At 36.8% G+C, this 20,000-nt stretch overlaps 1 protein-coding gene across 1 annotated transcript in view; it reads left to right on the plus strand.

The window, feature by feature from the left end:
* Positions 1-20,000, plus strand: part of LOC106878164 (leucine-rich repeat serine/threonine-protein kinase 1) — a 97,657-nt gene that overhangs the window by 12,304 nt on the left and 65,353 nt on the right. The window contains exons 2-13 of the mRNA XM_052973424.1: positions 5,006-5,256; positions 8,821-8,861; positions 11,511-11,676; positions 12,221-12,256; positions 13,152-13,269; positions 13,497-13,641; positions 14,199-14,513; positions 15,061-16,508; positions 17,087-17,312; positions 18,044-18,199; positions 18,837-18,979; positions 19,375-19,492. Coding sequence (XP_052829384.1) covers positions 5,025-5,256; positions 8,821-8,861; positions 11,511-11,676; positions 12,221-12,256; positions 13,152-13,269; positions 13,497-13,641; positions 14,199-14,513; positions 15,061-16,508; positions 17,087-17,312; positions 18,044-18,199; positions 18,837-18,979; positions 19,375-19,492 — 3,144 coding nt within the window. The 5' untranslated portion in view covers positions 5,006-5,024. The remainder of the gene's footprint in view (positions 1-5,005; positions 5,257-8,820; positions 8,862-11,510; positions 11,677-12,220; positions 12,257-13,151; positions 13,270-13,496; positions 13,642-14,198; positions 14,514-15,060; positions 16,509-17,086; positions 17,313-18,043; positions 18,200-18,836; positions 18,980-19,374; positions 19,493-20,000) is intronic.

Here is a 20,000-nt window from a genome sequence, read left to right on the forward strand (position 1 = left end):
TATATATATATATATGTATGTAAATATATAAAAACAAAAAGATAAAGAGAGCAAAGGTAATGTTGGAGAAGTATTTTATGGATAGAGTTTATATATATTACTACTCAACCCCCTCCCCTCGTACCGTGTCTCACAATCAAAGACAGCGTTTAAGTGTTTTATTTTAAAAGAAATCCGGTAGATTCAAGTCAGACACATACACACACACATTTCTGCACATATACACCACACACACATGCATACATATATACGTACACATTGCATTCATAAATACCTTTCATTATCTCATATTCATACACTCATTTGTGCATACGTTACATGCATAGAAATATACATGCATGCATTGCATTATCTTATATGCATACTCATATGTACACACATACATTACATATATGCATACATACATACATGCATGAGCACATACATATATACATTATCTTATATACATACACTCATTACATACATGCTTACATTACATATATATTCATACATTCACACATCTGTACATTACATACATACAGTATCTTACATATATACATACACTTATTACGTACATACATTACATATCTAGTCATGCATTCATATATACACACATACATACATTACATATATATATACATATATTACATGCATATTCATACATTCAGACATATGTACATCACACACATACATATACACACACATACATATACACACACATACATACATACATACATACATACATACATACATACATACATACATACATACATACATACATACATACATACATATATACACACATTATATACATTACATACAACTGCCAACACAACCACTATCTTCATTGCTAACAATACAGTTTAATCACCACCACCAATCACCACCATGACCACCACCACGAGCACCTCCCACCACTCCTCTGCTTTACTTACTGACTCCCTCCCAATACACTTAACACTACCACCAGAACTATTTGTTAAGAAACATCATCAATAATCTCCAGAAATGGATCAATGCCACAACAACAGCAAAGATAATGGTTTCCTTATCCTCTACTACACTCCTCCTCTTCCTCCTCCTTGCAACCCTTTTCTCCTCTTGCTACCCTCCCCCTCCTCCCTTTCCTACCACTACTCCCCTTCCTGCCACTCTTTTCCCTCCCTGTTGCCCCTCCCTCTCTGCACCCTCCCCCTTTCAACCAGCTTTCAATCATGAAATCTTGATTGTAATGACAAATCTTGCAAGATTTATTTTTTTATTTTATTCTGTCTGCTTGCCTCTATCTGCGTGTGTGCGTATGTGTGTGTGTGTGTGTGTATGTCCCTCTCTGCTGTTGCTTTAATCCTGATTTCTTTTGACTTTCTGCAAGACTAAATTTATTTATTTAGTCGGGAGGCTGTGTATAGTCAGCTTAATTGACCTTCGTTTATTACTGGTATTTATTTAATGGGGTCAGTTTTTTTTTTATATTTAGAGCAGTGTGGCAGGATCTTTTTGCAGGGACTTTGAAAATTGGTCAGCAGTTGGAAATACCCTCCAGCCTTCATCGGGTGCCTTGGGGAAATTTTGAATCTGGGTTCTCATCCCTAAGGTATTTTTTGATGTTATTATTATTCAGGTCACTGCCTGGAATCGAACTTGGAATCTTGAGGTTAGTAGCCAGCGCTCTTAACCACTATGCCATATGCCCGTGGGTACAATAATATAACTCATCCCTCAGTGTATCACTGGTACTCAATTTACCACATCCCTTCCCCTTCTCATGGGATGAAAAGCAAAACAGACACGAGTGAGATTTCTGTTCACCATCTAAAAGGAATGGCATTAAATACTCTCAGGAATCTAATCCGTCTCATAACTGTTCTTGTCACTCATCATCCTAAATACCCATGAAGATATCTAGTTTGGTGCTTCGCTAATCCTGTTGACTCACAAACATTTTAGAACATCGATTGCTTTTTTTTGTGTTTATTCTTCAATTTTTTTGACTCGTCATTTTGGTAGCAGAGAGAGGAAATGACGTGGGAATATTTCTTTAAGCTTTCTCCTGTAAGATAAGTGTTCTAAAGGAAATTTATGGTTTCATTTGGGAATTAAAACTGGATTGGCTGATGTGGATTAGAGTAATCTCACTACATTTGCATTTACTCAAGTTGCTTCTAGAAATAACAACCAAATCTCCCTCAAATCACACTCTGCTGTCTTTCACACTGCCCCTTGAGAGCAAAGGAGATGATGGTCATATCTGGAATAGCTTGCTGTTAGTTTTGGCTTGTTCAAACTGACCTTGGGTTGAACAGCAACGGTGTTAGTTTGCTTGTTTTTGCTCCTCTAAACCAGACAAGGGCAGCCCTTTTTGAGAAGCAGCCTGCATGAGATGTGACTCATTGTCAGGTGGGTCACACGACTAGGAAAAAAAAAAAAAAATTGCTGCCATTCAGAAAGTTCTCTGAGTCTCAGTTTGCTGTTGACTGCCTTAAGCTGTCCTACTCTTAACCCTATCTAGTTTCAGGTTGAAAGCTGCGGTCATACTGGGACACCACTGTTTAAAAAAGTAAGAACAAATCCTGAAAGGCATTTTAGACTGACGCTTTAATGGTTCTGCCATTTACTTTCTGTGTCTGGTATCCTTCAAATGACACCACAAGTCCTTCAGTGTTCACATAAGCTTTATGTTTGCTGTGATAAGAGAGTTTCTACATCGTCACTTGACCTGCAGGAAATAACCATTAAGTCTCCTTCAAATTCATATTTCAACAACTTAAAAAAATGATAAAATTAGAAAATGTATTCCAGAAGACAGGATGGTCATGGCTAGAACACCTTCAATCATAACTTAGCTTGGTCAACATTGAATTTTTGGTTAAGCAACAACATCTTCTGGTCTGATACAGCTTCTCTTTGCTCTTTCTTTCTTTCTTAGGACTTATTTCTGCTCTAAAGTATTTTCCTAGTGAGTACCTCCACCATCCAACAGCATGGATTGTGTGTATTTTATTGTGTTACTGGCTTTAGGTTTTCTGTGGCAGAACCAAAGAATCCCTTCTAAATTGGGTCAACTCTTATTCTGAGTTACTACTCCATTGATCACACATACTCACATGCACACACGCACAAATACATTGTAGTTGCCAGCTCACAGACAAGTGCAGCCTTTCCTGATAAATTCAAGACAGTGGTTATCAGCAATGCAGTACTGAAAGTGAAAGTAAATGACACTTTAACACATAAATAACTCGCTTAAGTTTGGATTACAAGAAAATCTTTTACAAATTGTTGTAGGACCCTCAACTGGTACAAATAAATCTAATAGAATGTTCTATAAACTTGCATAACACTGATGGGGTTCTCACCTCCAAAGCCAAGAAGTTCAGAAACAAATAAGAACCAGATCTTTGGTTTTGCAATGCGGTACAGGTTATTTTGGCTTTCCTTTCTCTGAGAGAGATGTCTAAAGCAGGGGTCGCCAAACTTTTTCGACCATCGACCCCCTTTAGCCACTTCTCCTTCCACATTGACCACCCTCTTTATTTAAAATGGTACTGACTAGGTATTTCAAGCAGTCCATCTGGGTAAGCTGGTCTTTCGCACACCGACTCCCATTCGACCCCTTGTAATTTCTCTCCAGCCCCTAAGGGAACCCCTGGTCTAAACGAAGACTAGGTCTCTCCCACTCTCAGCTGTTGGATGGTCATTGACCCTACTGAATTCATATGTCCTTTGAGAGGTTTTACTTTCTGTCCTGTAGGCTGTCCAATGAAAATCTGCCTCCTTATTTTGCTAAGGCTTGGTTGGGTTGCCAGGTTAGTTTCCAATGGCTTTACTATGCAACAGTCTGTATTGGGTTACATGTTATCAGTAGCACTAAGAGTGACCTGACAACACACACATACACATACATACATACCTACACACATGCATACACATACACATTCATACACACACATATATATACTCACACACACATACATACATAGCGTCGCCGTTTAGTCTATTCAAAATAGTAACCAAATCTCCTTAAATTATTACTAATTATTTGATTATTTGTTGCTGTATGGTGGCCTCATTATTGACTTGTAACTTTACTGTTGGGTGTGGTTTTATTGCTATCCTTATTTAACCCCAGGCCAGCCCTAATCCTGCAGAGCTATGGTAACAACAGTCGAGTTATGAACATCCTGTCTTCCTAAAGATGTCCTTTCTTTCTTAATATGATAGAGCTTCATTTGAAGGAGATTTGGTTGCTATTTCTTGCCAGTTGAGCAATCATATAAAGGCTCCCCTTGGCAGTTGTTGTTGATGTTGAATTTGTTGATTTGTAACTGTTGTTGAGTGTGGCATAGTGGTTAAGGGTGTTGGATTCATGATCGTAAGATTGTGGTTTCAGTTCCTGGACTGGGTATCACATTCTGTTCTTGAGCAAAACCCTTCATTTTATGTTGCTCCAGTCCACTCAGCTGGCAAAAAAGAGTAATCCTGCGATGGACTAGCTTCCCGTCCAGGTGGGGACTATATCTGCCATTGAAATTGGGAAACTGGCCCTTATGAGCCTGGCATCGTTCAAGAAGAAAACATTAATTTCACCATTATCTGTTGTTGATGCTGATGTTGTAGCTGTTGTCAGTGTGTTTGTTCAGTTCTGTATTTAAGAGATGAAGAATTATCTACATTATTTACATTTGATGGATATATGTCCACTGGCATACGGTGTAGTGGTTAAAAGCGCGAGCTACTAACCCCAAGATTCCGAGTTCGATTCCAGGCAGTAACCTGAATAATAATAATAATAATAATAATAATAATAACATCGAAAGATACCTTAGGAATGAGAACCCAGGTTCGAAATTTCCCCAAGACACCTGATGAAGGCTGGAGAGTTTATCAGCCGAAATGTGTTAACAACAAACAAGATGAGGACAAATATCCATCAAATGTAAATAATGTAGTGTGTTTGTTGTTGTTGATGTTTTCACTTTATAGACAGACAGATTGTAATATCGATATTCTTTCGCTTATGTTTCAGTGGTAGCCACGCTGAAAAGATGTCCAGCGAAGTGAATAACTCCGATACCCCCTGCGCCGGCCTAGACGAATGGCCTGGTCAGATGATACATCAGGCAGCCATCTACAACAACAGTGAGTTGATGCAGTGTCTACTGGAAGGAGACGAGTTGGCAAATGTTAACCAATTAGATAGCAGTGGTCGGACAGCTGTCTATACTGCAGTGACAAATAACAGTGTTGATTGTCTCAAATGGCTCATACATTATGGAGGTAAATAATGTCCAGCAACTTTGCTGCTTAGCTTTCCATTTTTTTTTTATATTTATTACTTTTGTGTTTTGGTTTCCATGTTTTCCTTTTCTCAATTTTCTTGCTACAGTCTGTGTGACCTGACAACTTAACTCATTAGATAATTAATTCTCTCATTATTGAAATTTAGTTTTGCCTCTCTTTCAAGTTCTCCCCATTGAATAGATATAGATCATAGTAAGCATATACATACATATCTGCATATATATATATATATATATATATATATATATATATATATATATGTATGTATCTATATATATATGTATTGTATATATCATCATCATCATCGGTTAACGTCTGCCTTCCATGCTCGCATATATATATATGTGTGTGTGTGTGTGTGTGTATATATGTATATATATATATATATACATGTATATATGTCTGTATATGTGCACATATGAACGCACGTGTGTGTATTTATTGAAATGATGGCATTTACAAGACTAGTCATGGTTGTTTGAAGTTTTGCACTCATCTGATAATTTTGAAATTTGAAAGAAGTATGACCATGTTGGTACTATCATTTGAATAAACACACATACACACACATATGTATGTATGTATGTATGTATGTATATATATATAGGAAAATGAAGAATAAGGCAGAATGCTAAACCGGAAGCATATTTCAATAAAGATTTCTCACTGGCTTTCATTGCGAAGCAAATTTTCAAGAAGGAGAATGGAAATGTTTTTTACAAAGAAGTTCAAAATGAAGAAAATAATATATAAAAAAAATAATATATAAAAAAATAACTATACCAATAGATTATATTGTCTTTGAGCTTTTGAAGTTCAATGGTAATCCATGTAGATAATAGTTGGAAAAATAAGGATGCATGAGAGTTGAGAGTTGTGTTAGGTTTAACAGAAGGGTTAAAAGTTTGTGTTAAGCAGGAAGTGTGGTGTCAAAACAGGAAGTGTGTGTAAGGGGAGACAAATGTTTTTAGTTGGAGTTATGAACTCTTTTTCAACAGGAACTTCAACTAAAAACATTTGTCTCCCAGCATGGCCGCAGTCAAATGACTGAAACAAATAAATGTATATATATATATGTATATATATATATATATATATATATATATATATATATATATATATATAGATATATATAGATATATTTGTTTGTTTGTCTCTCCACCATTGCTTGACAACCGATGTTGGTGTATTTATGTCCCTGTAACTTAGCGGTTTGGCAACAGAGACCGATGCAATAAGTACTAGGCTTACAAAGAGTAAGTCCAGGGATCGGTTTCTTTGATTAAAATGTTGTGCTCCAGCGTGGCCACAGTCAAAATGACTGGCACAAGGAAAAAAATAAAAGAATCCCACACAATTTTTTTTGTTTTGTTTAGTATTATTTAAAAAAGGGCTCTTGTGCAGGTCTTGTTTTTTTGAGTTGGTAGACCATTAATGGTGTGCAGTTAAGAAGCTGGTTTATTGATTGGTTTTTGCGTTTCAGAAAGAGAATGAAGTTTATATTTAGCAGATTCTGATAGACAGTCCAAAGTGTAATGGCGGAAGAGAGACACGGAGTGGATATTATAATATTTCTTTGCGTGCTCACAGACCATCGAAAGCTAAAGCAAACATTGAGATGGTGTGATGGAAAGAATCCTACTTTACTGACTGATCTTAAGTCTTGCAGAGAGAAGGCTGCACATTTATTTCTGTGTGCATATGTGTGTGTGTGTGTATGTGTGTATAAATGTATATATATGAATACACACAAATGCATGTGTCAGTATTTATATATTTATTTAAGCACACACATACACATGCACACATGTATATATATTGATATACACACACTCACACGCAAATATATAATAACTTATGTGTGTGTGTATATATACATACACATACATACATACACATACGTACGTGTATACTTGCTTGTATGTGTGTGTACACACACACACACACACACACACACACACACACACATATATATATTATCATGTCTACTGAATAAATGTCACATATTTTTGCAGATATATATATATTTATATATATACATACATACATACATATATGTATCCATATGTATGTACATATTTGCATGTGTATGTGTGTGTGTGTGTATATATATATAAGCCTGCATATTTTTACACACATGCATATACATACATATTACATATCTATCTATCTATCTATCTATATATATATATATATATACACACACACACACACATAATTGCACACATGTGTATTCAATATGTATTCAGCAGTTTTTGGCAGGGCCCATTAAATCAAAATAATGGTGGTAGAGTGGAGAAACAGTGAGGAAGAAGATTGGATGTCATAAGCATTTTTTTTGCTTCCTACTCATAAACCATTGAAAATTAGAGACAACATTGATGATGCGATGAAGATAAACTTGTTATTGGTTGATTTTATGTTTGGTTGGAGAGGAGAACATTAATTTATATCTACATATAGAACAGCCTAGGAAACAGAGGCCATCTGTCATGGAGATGGCAGAAGTGGAGTGGATGTTTATGTAAAGTGAGATGGACTGACCTGTTAAGAGTTAAATGTTTTGGCTATGATTTTGTTCAACACTTAATGATGGAGATGCAAGCAGCTGACTCCGAGTTAACTTTGTGTTGTGTCCATTCATCATCAACATTGTTTTAACATCCACTTTTTCATGCTGGTATGGGTCAGATGGAATTTACTGAGGTGGATTTTCTATGGCTGGATGCCCCCTTTTTGTCACTAATCTTTATCTGTTTCTAGGGCCATTGCTAAGCCCCTGCAAACCCTGTGGTCACAAGGGGCCCTCACGGTTGAAGGGCCCCATGTTAAGATCAGAGTATGTAGATGAGTCCTCTATTTACATTGGTTAAGATGTCGAACAAGAATTAAACTATGTTAACTGAAAAATTCATGAAATAAAATGGTAATACATTGTACCTGCAAAAATTCTTGCCAAAATATTACATTGTACCACAAACGTGAACCAGACTTTGTGGATTATTTATGATATCAATTGAACACGAGCTTAGCTTTCAGCATAATTATTCTGATTGATGATTTCATAAAGAGAAACGTGTGCCATGTTTGTCTTTGAAAGTTGCCTGGATTATAAAAAGTGCACTTTTATCCATATTTGGAAGTTTTACTTTTTGAAATTTGTAGTACATACTTCCAAATGTACATACTTCTAAAAGTACATACTTCCAAATGTATGTCTAGTCTCTTACAACCCTCCACCACAACTTTGTATCAATTACAATCTGTGTACATGAATTAATTACTAAAATTTTTAATGTAAAGTGATATTAGAAATTATTAAAAAAACAGTATTAGTCTGAAGAGAGAAACAGACCAAAGTGATGGAGGAGGTAAGCTGTGTATGTGTTCAGGATTTTATACATAATGACAGCGATTTTATACATAATGTACATACATATGTATACATACATGAATGTATATGTGTATGAGAGAGAAAGAAAGAGAAAAAATGATTTAATATTTTATATAATTAATTACAAAAGCTTTAATTATTTTCAGCTAATCTGAACCTTCCGGGAGGCCCCAAATGTCACAACAATGTAAGTCTGTTTATATTTGTTGATTTTTGTTGTAGTTTAAAAGCTGCCAGTAGAAAGTGCCATCCAAAATAATTGTTGTTTTTTTCCCTACTTATCATTCTTCTGTTGCTGTTCACTGCTCGAGTAGAGACCTCTCTACTTTATGTTGTTTGCTGTTTGTTCATGCTCTGGCAAGACTAAAAAGAGTACTGTCTTCCCTGCATTGTCTCTAAGAGTGTGACAGAAGGAAGAAGTATTTGAGAGAGAAAGAGGGAGAGATAGATAGATAGAGATTGAAAAAGAGTAATTGACAGCTACATGATGGTTGTTGGTGAGGAGACTGAATGAAATCTTTATAACTGAGAGGAGTGACGGAAAAGAGAGGATAACAGAAGAGGAAGTATTAGAAGAGATCCAGCATGATAAAAGTGAAAAGGAAGGTGTAATAGGAAACAAATAGAGAGAGGGAGACAACTACCATGATGTTTTTGGTAAGGAAATTTTGACTGAAATAGTATGATCAATGTAATGGGGCAAGCGAGAGTGACAGATTGGAGGCAGGGTGGTGGAATAAAAAATAAGGAACATGTGAAAGGAAAAGAGGTAGATGTCTGCTCTGTATGTGTGTGTGTGTGTGTGTGTGTGTGTATATGAGGGAGAGAAAAAATGAGAGTGATGCTGAATAAAAGGGAAGACATAATGAGAGAGGGAGAGATTAATGAAGAGGGAGAGTAAGAGGTGCATTAAATAAGGACAGATCCAGTACTTTGCCAGTCTGTGTTGTGGTATGATGGAATAGAGACAGAGTGACAGGAGTGAAGAACAGTGATTAGAGAGTAACAGAGATGGTTGGTGGTAGCAGACTTACAAATTCACAATTAGTCTTTAATTATTATAATCCTAATTAACGAAACAATAGTATTGATTCTTTAATTGTCATAATCCTAATTAATGAAACACTAGTATTGACGTAAACTTATAATTAAGTTTAAATTCGGTAGGTAACTTTTTTGTGTTTTTTGTTTGAAAAAACTGTGATGTTGAAAAACATATAATTTTACAATAATGAACTTTTTTGTATAAAAAATAAAATTCCTCACAGAACAAATATACATTTTAGTAATTTAGAAGAAAAAAATTAATGAAGCAGAAAAAGATAAAAACACAAGTTTTAATGCAAATTATTGTAATTGTAGATTTGTCCAAATTAGACAAATAAAAACAGATAATGATAATGTTCATAATCTAGGCTATCTTTCAGAACATTCCTGAAATGCTTTATTTATTCCTATGCTTATAATGATAAGTAATTAATTCAGATTATCAGCAGAAATATTGAAAAAACAAAAAAACAAAAAGTGTCACATTCCTGTTTTGAGATGAGGGGTGGTTTTTCGGTATCTTTGGTACTATATATTGTAGGAGGAATCTTATAAAAGAGGTTTAATACCTAATATCATACCAGACATTCCTTATGCTTCACCAAAATCCATCGTTTTTCTCAAATGTTCTGTTCTACCTAAGCATGTATTTTATGTCTTTGATGATATAAAAGACACACGGAGATATTAGATGCACCTCAAATTCAACAGAACATATTGAGAAAACAAAAAAAAAAAAGAAATTCTAATTGCATTAAAGCTTATGAGAGACCCAGCTTTGTAGATAGGACTGAAGCAAGTAAGAGATAAAAAATTGCCAGTGCTGCCGGACTGGTTCCCGTGCAGGTAACTCGTGAAAAACACCTTCTGCGCGTGGTCATTGCCAGTACTGCCTGACTGGCCCTCGTGCAGGTGGCATGTAAAAAGCAGCTACTACACTCTCGGAGTGGTTGGCGTTAGGAAGGGCATTCAGCTGTAGGAACCTTGCCAGATCAGATTGGAGCCTCAGTCAAGCCATCCAACCCATGCCAGCATGGAAAGCGGATGTTAAACAATGATGATGATGATGATTGTATATTATTCTACTCCAAACAATTTATGATATCAAATATTTCAGTTGGGTTCATACAGATTTAAAAACACTCTGGCTATTTGGGAATTGTTCCAAATTTGTAGACATGAAGGTGGTGTCTAATAGCTAAATGAATAAATAATGGTATTCTTAAAATAGATGAGAGATGAGTTAGGTTCTTTGTAACAAAAGAAATAACTGGGTCAAAGTCTGGTTAGAAAACTGGAAAGCGAGGGAATTTGTAGATTGTGGTAAATAGGTGCTGGCACGGCTGTGTGGTTTTGTGTTTAGTCCCATTGTGTGGCACCTTCGGCAAGTGTCTTCTGCTATAGCCCCAGGCTGATCAAAAGCTTTGTGAGTGGATTTGTAAACAGAAACTGGAAGAAGCCTGTGTGTATGTGTTTCTTTGTTTTGGTTTCAAGTGATATCCTTCATTTCCTGTCTTCTGTGGAAACCTGTAAGGCCATGGGGGAAATATTACCTTACTTGCAAAATTACTTTGCTTGCAAACAAGATAAGGCAGCTAGAGTGGCATCTGGCCATAGAAGATCTGTCTCACTGAACCTTGTTTAACCCATGCAAGCATGGAAAAGTGGTTGTAATGTATGGGTGAGAAATTGCATCTGGTCAGTTTTAACATAAAGCAGGTAGAATATTTGGGCAGGATTTGGCTGGATTAAATGCTAAAGGGTTAAACATGTATTTCTTTTGTTGCAGACACCGCTCCATGTTGCTGTGGAGAAAGGCTTCAAGGACATTGTTGTCACCCTTCTTGATGCTGGCGCTGACCTCAATGCCTTAAATGTATTCAACTTGACCCCAGTGAAAATTGCTGAACTGCGAGGGGATGTGGAGATCTACAGCTGTTTATTAAGAGAGAAAGGTAAATCCCTTGTGGTTATTTAATTAATGCAATTACCTTTTAACCCATTGCTACTGTTGTGACTCTGTCATCAATATGCTGCTGCCATTGTTGTGACTCCACAATAGTTGTGACTCTTCCAGAATTAAGACTCTACAGTTGTTGTTACAACAACATTATGATTGTGCAACCATTGTAGATCTGCAGTTGTTGTGACTCTGTATTTGATGTGACTCTTCCATTATGACTACAATTCTTCCATTATTCAGGTATCAAAATGCTTGTGCTGTTGTCTTTCTAAATACCTCAGGTCACTGAGCTCTGAGAAAACTAGGTACCAGATTTTCTGGATCAATCAATAAATGATTAGTTCACAGTGCTAAAGTGCTAATCATTTATTGATACGTAGCTTTGGGCCATGGAAAGCCAGGTTATTATCTGCACAATGATTTTTTGCACAAGTTCCTGTCATAAATCAATATTTGTTTATAGATGTGTGTGTGTACATTTTCTTCATTATTAATCATAACTCACCTTTCTTCTCTTTTTTTTTTCTTTCTTTTAGCGAAAAGAACTGCAAAATGGGTTAAAATAGCTGATGGTGAGTTGGTTTTTGAGTTTCTTGTTTTTATTTCTCTCTTTGCATCAGTAAACAGAACGTTCACATGTTTAAATGTTGCTGTGGCCATCATCTGGAATATTTAATGTAAGTTTACCTATAATTCTTAAATTACATATTTACCTGTTGAATGCAAACGTGAAACATATTTTTTTGTTTTTTTATACCTATTCACGGCCTGCTCTTGGATCATCATCATCGCCGCCAGTAGCAGCAGTAGCAACAGCACCATCAAATTTGGCAGTGGAGAACAAACACACACACACACACACACACACATACACACACACACACACACATGATGGGCTTCCACTCAGTTTCTATCTATCAGATTCACTCACAAGACACTACTCTGCCTGCTGCTATAGTAGATGTTTGCTCAAGATGCCACGCAGTGGGACTGAACCAGAAACCTTGTGGTTGCCGAGTAAGCTACTTACCCATGCAGTCATGCATGTACCTATATTGATCTATTCAATCATTTTTACCACTTTAAATTAGAACAAACACATGAGACCTCCTCTGACTTGCTAGAAATAGCAACCAAATTTCTTTCACATCACAGCCTCCTCACTTATAAACGAGAAGGACACTTTGGATACTGTAGTCCTAGGTACATTCTGTGCAAAAACAGAGACAAAATGGTTATGGCCGAAAGGCTTTTGATCATGTGTTGGTTCAGTCAGGTTTCACCTGGGGTTAGGTTAAACAATAACAACATTAACAACAACATGCTTTACCTGGTGAGAAAAAGAAGAGGAAATAGATAAAATTATGAATTCATGTATTTATGTTTTAAGGATGGGTTAAAAACTTCCAAACTTGGAATCTTATTTCCACAAAATTCTTGAATACTTTTTATAATTCTTTTTTACAGAGTTTTTATTAGCTTGTGAACAAGGAGATATGATGAGAGCTTTGGAGTTACGGGAGAAAATCGGTGATCGGGCAGAATCTATCATTAGCGCTATGAAATACAACAAGACTCTTTTGTGGTAAGTATTGCATTGTTAGTATGCACTATAGAATATAGAACAGTAATAAGGCCCCAATGAACCTCATTGGAATCCTGAATTAATTTTCTATTTAAATTACCTGTCACTTTGATTTGTTCCTTGCATCTGTGATTTCTGGTCTGATGTTGATATTAAAATACAGAGTGTGGGAGGTATTTGAGAATATATTTGGTAATATATATATGTAATATTTTTTTCTTTTCCAGTGTATGTAGATCAGGAGAGAAAGATCTGGTTCGCCTTTTGCTCACAATTAATCTGGAAGTGGATAGTATCAGCTTTGGTGATAAATCTCCATTACATGTGTCCTGTGAAGAAGGTCATTTGGAAGTGACCTTGTTGTTGCTTGAGGTAAGATAAACCATTGATTATTTATATAAATTGCTCTTTGTGGTCAAACGCTCAGGAACAAGGGGTGCAGGGGTAGCAAGTGAACCCCTTAACTGACTTGAAACATTACTTTTCCATTATGGGGTTATCGTATTTGATTATCTTTTATCTTTTACCTCTTTCAGTCATTTGACTGCGGCCATGCTGGGGCACTGCCTTGCAGGGTTTTAGTTGAACAATTTGCTCCCAGGACTGATTTACTTTTTAAGCCTAGTATAGTATTTATTCTGTCAATCTCTTTTGCCAAACTGCTATGTTACGTGGATGTAAACACACCAACACTGATTGTCAAGCAGTGGCGGGGGACAAACACGCACACACACACGCACACACACTCACACTGGCTTGCCGGACCTCAGTCAAACCATCCAACCCATGCCAACATAGAAAGCAGACGTTGAACGATGATGGTGATGATGATGATGATGATGATTGAAGCTTATAATGCCTGACATAATTTTACATTGAAAATCTTGACAGTTAACTAATTTCTGTATCATTGTTTTCTCTCCTTCCAGAAATATCCAGAAAATGCAGCGTTGCGTTGCCCCAACGGAAGACTTGCTATACATTATGCTGCCATGAATGGTAAACTAGATATTGTTTCCTTATTACTGGAGTTTCCATACCCTGATCAAGCACTGATGCAAATTAATCACACGACTGATGGCATTCAACATTTCCATCACGCCTTCGATCCTGATACTTTGGACTTTGATTCCAAGTCAGCCTTGTACCACGCCTGTGAAAATGGACACTACAGTGTTGTCAAGTACATGCTTCACAAAGAAATGCCTGCGTGTAAGACATGTGTAAAATGCATTCCGGAAAAGGTAGAGATAATCTTTTGATATTGTGTTGTTGCTTCTGTTGCAAGCTATGTGCTGTCTATGTTAGTGTGTATCTATTTTTGACCTTGTACCAGAACAAACATTTTGCCTAGCATGCTAATGATTCTGCCTGCTCGCCACTTTATTGATGATGATGATGATATGTTATACAGTCTTTAACCTTTTTGATGCCGACCTGGCTGAGACCTTCCTTGTTTTAAAGTCAGGGTCGGGTCAGGTGCAGAGGTATGTACAACTGCAGCTCATTGCTGCACTCATCATTTGTCGGTCTATTCCTGGGTTCTCTTGGTTGACCTGTTGAGCAGGGTCCCAGTCATACAATAACAGCCATACTAACAATCCAACATACCTCCATCATCAGCTGCCCCATGGATATCATTATGGTTTCGACACCTGGGCAGCATGGAAAACAGATGCTATATGATGATGATGATGATGATGTGTGTGTGTGTATAAAATATATTAAAAACAGTTTCTTAACATCTAACAAGATTCTTTTCTTTCTGTTTTTCTCTCTCTCTTTTTCCAGACTTCTGACAGTATGACCCAAAGTCAAATGTTTCCCACAGTTCACTTATGTAAACCATTCACTGTAAATGGACTGAGTCCTCTGCAAATAGCTGTTCTTCATAATTTCCAGGAAATTGCAAGTATACTGCTAGAGACTGGGGTTAACACAGGAGTTAGGGCTGACCCTAATGAACTCACATTCGTCTTGAAAACAGCTTCTGATTACAGTTACATTTCTTTGGTTGACCTCCTTTTACAACATGGTGCCAAAGACGATCGCAATCATATTCTCATGGCTGCTGAAATATCTCAGGATATCGAGATGCTTGGGGTGATTCTAAAATATAAAACTGTACCGGATACTCACTGTCATATTGACCGTAATCAAGTGAAGCTGAAAGCTTCTGAGCTGTCTTTTATGTCAGAGAGTGGTAACATTGAGAGCTTTAACTCTTCTGATCTCGACGGACAACTTTATCCTCCAATGACTGCTGTTTCTCTTTGCTGGCAGGACTTGCGGATTCTCACATGCGTGCACACTTCTTGGTTGATTTCTGCTTCTTTGCTTCACAACCCTTACCTTAATAGCAGCCACACACAACTGTCATTGTGTACCATCACAAGAATTAATCTTCAGGGCAACAGAATATTAAAGTTTCCGTCCATTTTATATGAATTATCTTCTCTTTGTTACTTAGATATTTCACACAATGAGGTTGATGCTCTTTCTGAAACAAACCCCTTACAGATTGGAGAACTGTGGCCAAATCTAGTCAAATTGAACATTAGTCACAACAAGTTACTTTTTTTACCAAGTTATATCTTTCATTTACCTATACTATTTTATTTAAATGCTTCTTACAATCGCTTAGAGAACATTCCAGAGGACTTTTGGTTCACATCTTCGTTAGAGAATGTTGATTTCTCTTATAATAACTTGCGATCCTTCATGTGTCCAGCTTATCAGAGCCGGGTAATGATGTCAAATCGGCAAAGATATTCAACCACCTACTCATGCAATGAGAGTGTTTCCAGCAATGACAATTCAGAAGTATTCACCTTGGGACATTCCACCAGCCAAGAGCTGGAAGAGTATAGCGATACTGTGTTATCGCATAACTTGAAAATGGATGTGCAACATTGTGTCTACTGGCACAGCAGTTTGCAGGTGAGCACAGAATCTGATGTGCCCGCTAACGATGAAAATGGACGTAAACTAGGCCTTAAAGTTCTCAACCTTTCATCCAATCACTTGAAAGAAATTCCTGAGGGTTTGGCTTGTTGTTTCCCAAACTTGGATCAGCTAAATATCTCGGAAAATGATATCTACAATTGGGGCAATCTCAGTCTTTATCCATCAATGTTGCGAGAACTTGATCTCAGTCAAAACCGACTCATCAATATGTCGTCGAAACAAGGTTCTACATCAACAAGCACGGAGTCGTTGTTTTGCTATAATACCAGACAGTGAGTATTCTTTTAATTCTTATGTTTTGTGTGTTTTGAAATGTTTTGTCTTTTTCTCAAGAGTTTCAGCTGATCATGTTGATGTTATATGATGCCTGGATACCAGACTAAAACTTACAAGTTTGTATCCTGTCACTTTTGTTGTAATGTGTCCATTGCCAAGATGCAACTCTCAGTCGACCTTGTCGAGATAGATAGATAGATAGATAGATAGATAGATAGGGTTTGCTTTGTTAGTGAAGATTTACAGATAGGAATACCTATGTCTGCTGCAGGCTTCCTGATACCTGATGAGTCCAATTTGGGAGAAATGAGCATCCCTGCAGAAGCTGCATGGGAATGCAGGTAATCAGGGTTGGCTGCAGCATCCTTGTTTTTCCTTCTTTTTCACTTGTCTAAAGAGATGGTCTGAGAGCAGGTAAAGGCCACCAGCATCAAAGTAACTCTGCTAAAGATGTGTCTATGCTGGGCAGGACATGTCACTGGGATGGAAGATCATCGACTTCACAAAATCACCCTGTATGGTGAAGTCACCCCAAAATTCTATTAAAGTGAATATTGTTTTTGTTTATTTGTAGGGGATCAACATCTTCGTGGAGGCACAGTGGCACACCACCATTTACTTCTTACATACAAGACTTGAATACTTGTGTTCATCGTCAGCACCGAATTTTGGTGAATTTGCAGACATTGAATTTACACGCTAATCGTCTTTCATCCTTGAACTTCATTCATCCTGTTAATACATCTGCTGACTCTTGCCATTCACGGAATTCTGTTGGAACCGAAGGCTCTTTCCGAAGTGTAAGAATTATTTTACCCTTTTCTTTTTCTCCTTTTTTTTGTTTGTTTGGTGTATTGTTTTCTTCTTTGCCTTTCACCCCCCCCCCCCGATAAAATGAAGTACCAGTCAACCACTGGAGTTGATGGTATCGACTAACTTTACGTCTCCCAAAACTGCCATCCTTGTGTCTAAATTAGAAACAATTGTTGTTGTTGTTGTTGTCTTTGCACAGCTTCTAACGCTGGAGATGAACTATGGTGTCAGCTGTTCACTACCAGTGAACTAAGGTAACACCTCTTATTTTTCGAGCACCTTCTGGAGTATTCGAGCGGTTCCAAGCAGTGCTGTTTTCTGCAAGTGCTCCACCCTTATTGCAGACCCTATTTGTTCCACGTACTTCTCGAGATTTTTGATCACTGTTCCTAGGGCTCCGACATTTATTGGTACTACTGCTACCTTTTCCATCGACCACAACTTCTTAACCTCCTAAGCTAACCTGTCATATCTCTCAACTTATCTTTCTTCCTTATCGCATACCTTGTTGTCAGATGGGCATACTATATCTATGATCCAGCATCGTTTGTTTTCTTTCTCAATTAAGACTATGTCCATCTTCGTATTCTCTATCACATGGTCGCACTGAATCATAAAATCCCATAGGATCTTTGCATTTCTATTTTCAACGATGCCTTCAGGTTTGTGGCCGTACCAATTTTATTATTATTATTATTACTCTTGTTTTTTTTTTCAGTCTGCAACATCTGGAATAGGTCCACCCCCAGTGGTAATATTCCCAAACTTGACCATGTTGGATGTGAGTTTTAATCGAATCAACAAAGTTGCTGGTGACATTGGTTTACTGTCTCAACTGAAAATGCTAAATCTTAGTGACAATGATATACGAGAGGTACGTCAGTCGGTTTTTTTTCCCCCTTTCCATGTTTTCTCATGCATCCCACATGTTTGATCAGGCTTTAGGATGCTAGCATTCCAATATAACAGGTGCATGTTGTTATTTAGCCCCAGGTCAGCTGATCCAGTGGACTTATAATCAGTCATATCACCCTCGACTATCCCCATTTTTAATGTTTTTGCATGATTGCAAAGCAAGCTTCTTAATTCCACAAATATGCCTCTGTCCATATTATATTAGCACCCACTTAACCATATATACTAGAATATAATATGAAACTGAATATAATGTAACCCGCACATTCATTTACACCTGAAACTAGGTAAAATATTTCTGATCCCTTTTTTTTTTCCTTCTTAAAACCAAGTATAATGATATTCCATGAATTTGAGCCTGATCTTTTGCATTTAATTAATATAATTTAGATTATGTCATGCTGATGATTTCTAAAAAGAATGAAATAGTGCTGCACAGACAAATAACCGTCAAATGTAAATAATGTAAATGATTCTCATATAATACTCATGTAATTACAATATTAGTTTCAAACTGATAAGAAATAGAAATTTAAAAAAATGTATTTCCTTTCTTTCCTTTTTATTTTTTTATTTTTATTTCTTTATTTTGACAGCTTCCTGCTGAAATGGGTTTATTGAAAAGATTGTGGAAGCTTGATCTGGAAAACTGTCCCTTAGAAGGGCCTGTGCACGACTTGCTTGCAATGAATCGACCTGCTGTTGAGATTACAGGCTTTCTTAATTCAGTGCTTGAAGCGTAAGAATTTTACCATTTTTCCCTCCTTATTTTCCTCTTCTCAGTGGAGGTTTGTGGCCTAGGGGTTAGGACATGGCATTCACAATTGTAAAATCATAGTTTCAATTCCCAGACTGGGCGGTGTTTTGTGTTCTTGAGCAAGACACTTCATTTCACATTACTCCAGTCCACTCAGTTGCAAAATGAGTTCCAGCAATAGCTGGAAATTTAATCCTGCAACAGAATGGTTTTCCATTGAGATGAGAGTGTTATAATCTCAGCCATTTATTTGCTATGGAAACCTAGTTAGCCACACATCTCGTTTGTATCTTTTGCCAATCGTCCCTTTTATTATTTCCAATTCCTACACGGCTTTTTTTTTTTCTTTTCACATTTGATGTCTGTTTGTTTTGCAGGGAATGTGAATACAACTGCTTAAATCTGATGCTTGTTGGCACTCATAATGTTGGTAAAACATCTTTACTGTTGCAACTGAGGAAACTCTGCAAAATACCCAAAGACAGTCGACCAAAAGTATGTCCAAACTTGCTGTGTTGTTTCAGGGTTATGTGTCTTGTTTGTAAGGCAATGGTGTTGGACGAGTGTGTTGTGTGGGGTGGGGAGAGATATAAATAAGTAGATAGATAGATAGATAGAGAGAGAGAGAAAGAAAGAAAGATTAAGTATCTAATGGTATTTTCTTTATTTGTTTCACATTTTCATATTTGAATCTTACTTGACATTATTATTATTATTATTATTATAAAAAGAATTGACCTAACTCTTCACAAAGGTAAACAGTGAAGACGAAGAGTGCGATTCGATTGTAAGATATTTTATTGGTTGAACGATATTTCAACAGTAAGTCTGTCTTTGTCAAGTTCAAAATAAGAAGGAATAAAAATTCAAAATTACAGAAATTTAAACGTAAAGTATGAACGAGAGCAACCAGCGTCCACACGTTGATGGAATGACATCATCAGATTTTAAAGTTAGAATTTTATAACAGGCGAAAAGGAAAAGACAGAAAAAAAAAGAAAAG

Source organism: Octopus bimaculoides, chromosome 15 (genome assembly GCF_001194135.2).
Source record: "Octopus bimaculoides isolate UCB-OBI-ISO-001 chromosome 15, ASM119413v2, whole genome shotgun sequence".
Taxonomy (NCBI): domain Eukaryota; kingdom Metazoa; phylum Mollusca; class Cephalopoda; order Octopoda; family Octopodidae; genus Octopus; species Octopus bimaculoides.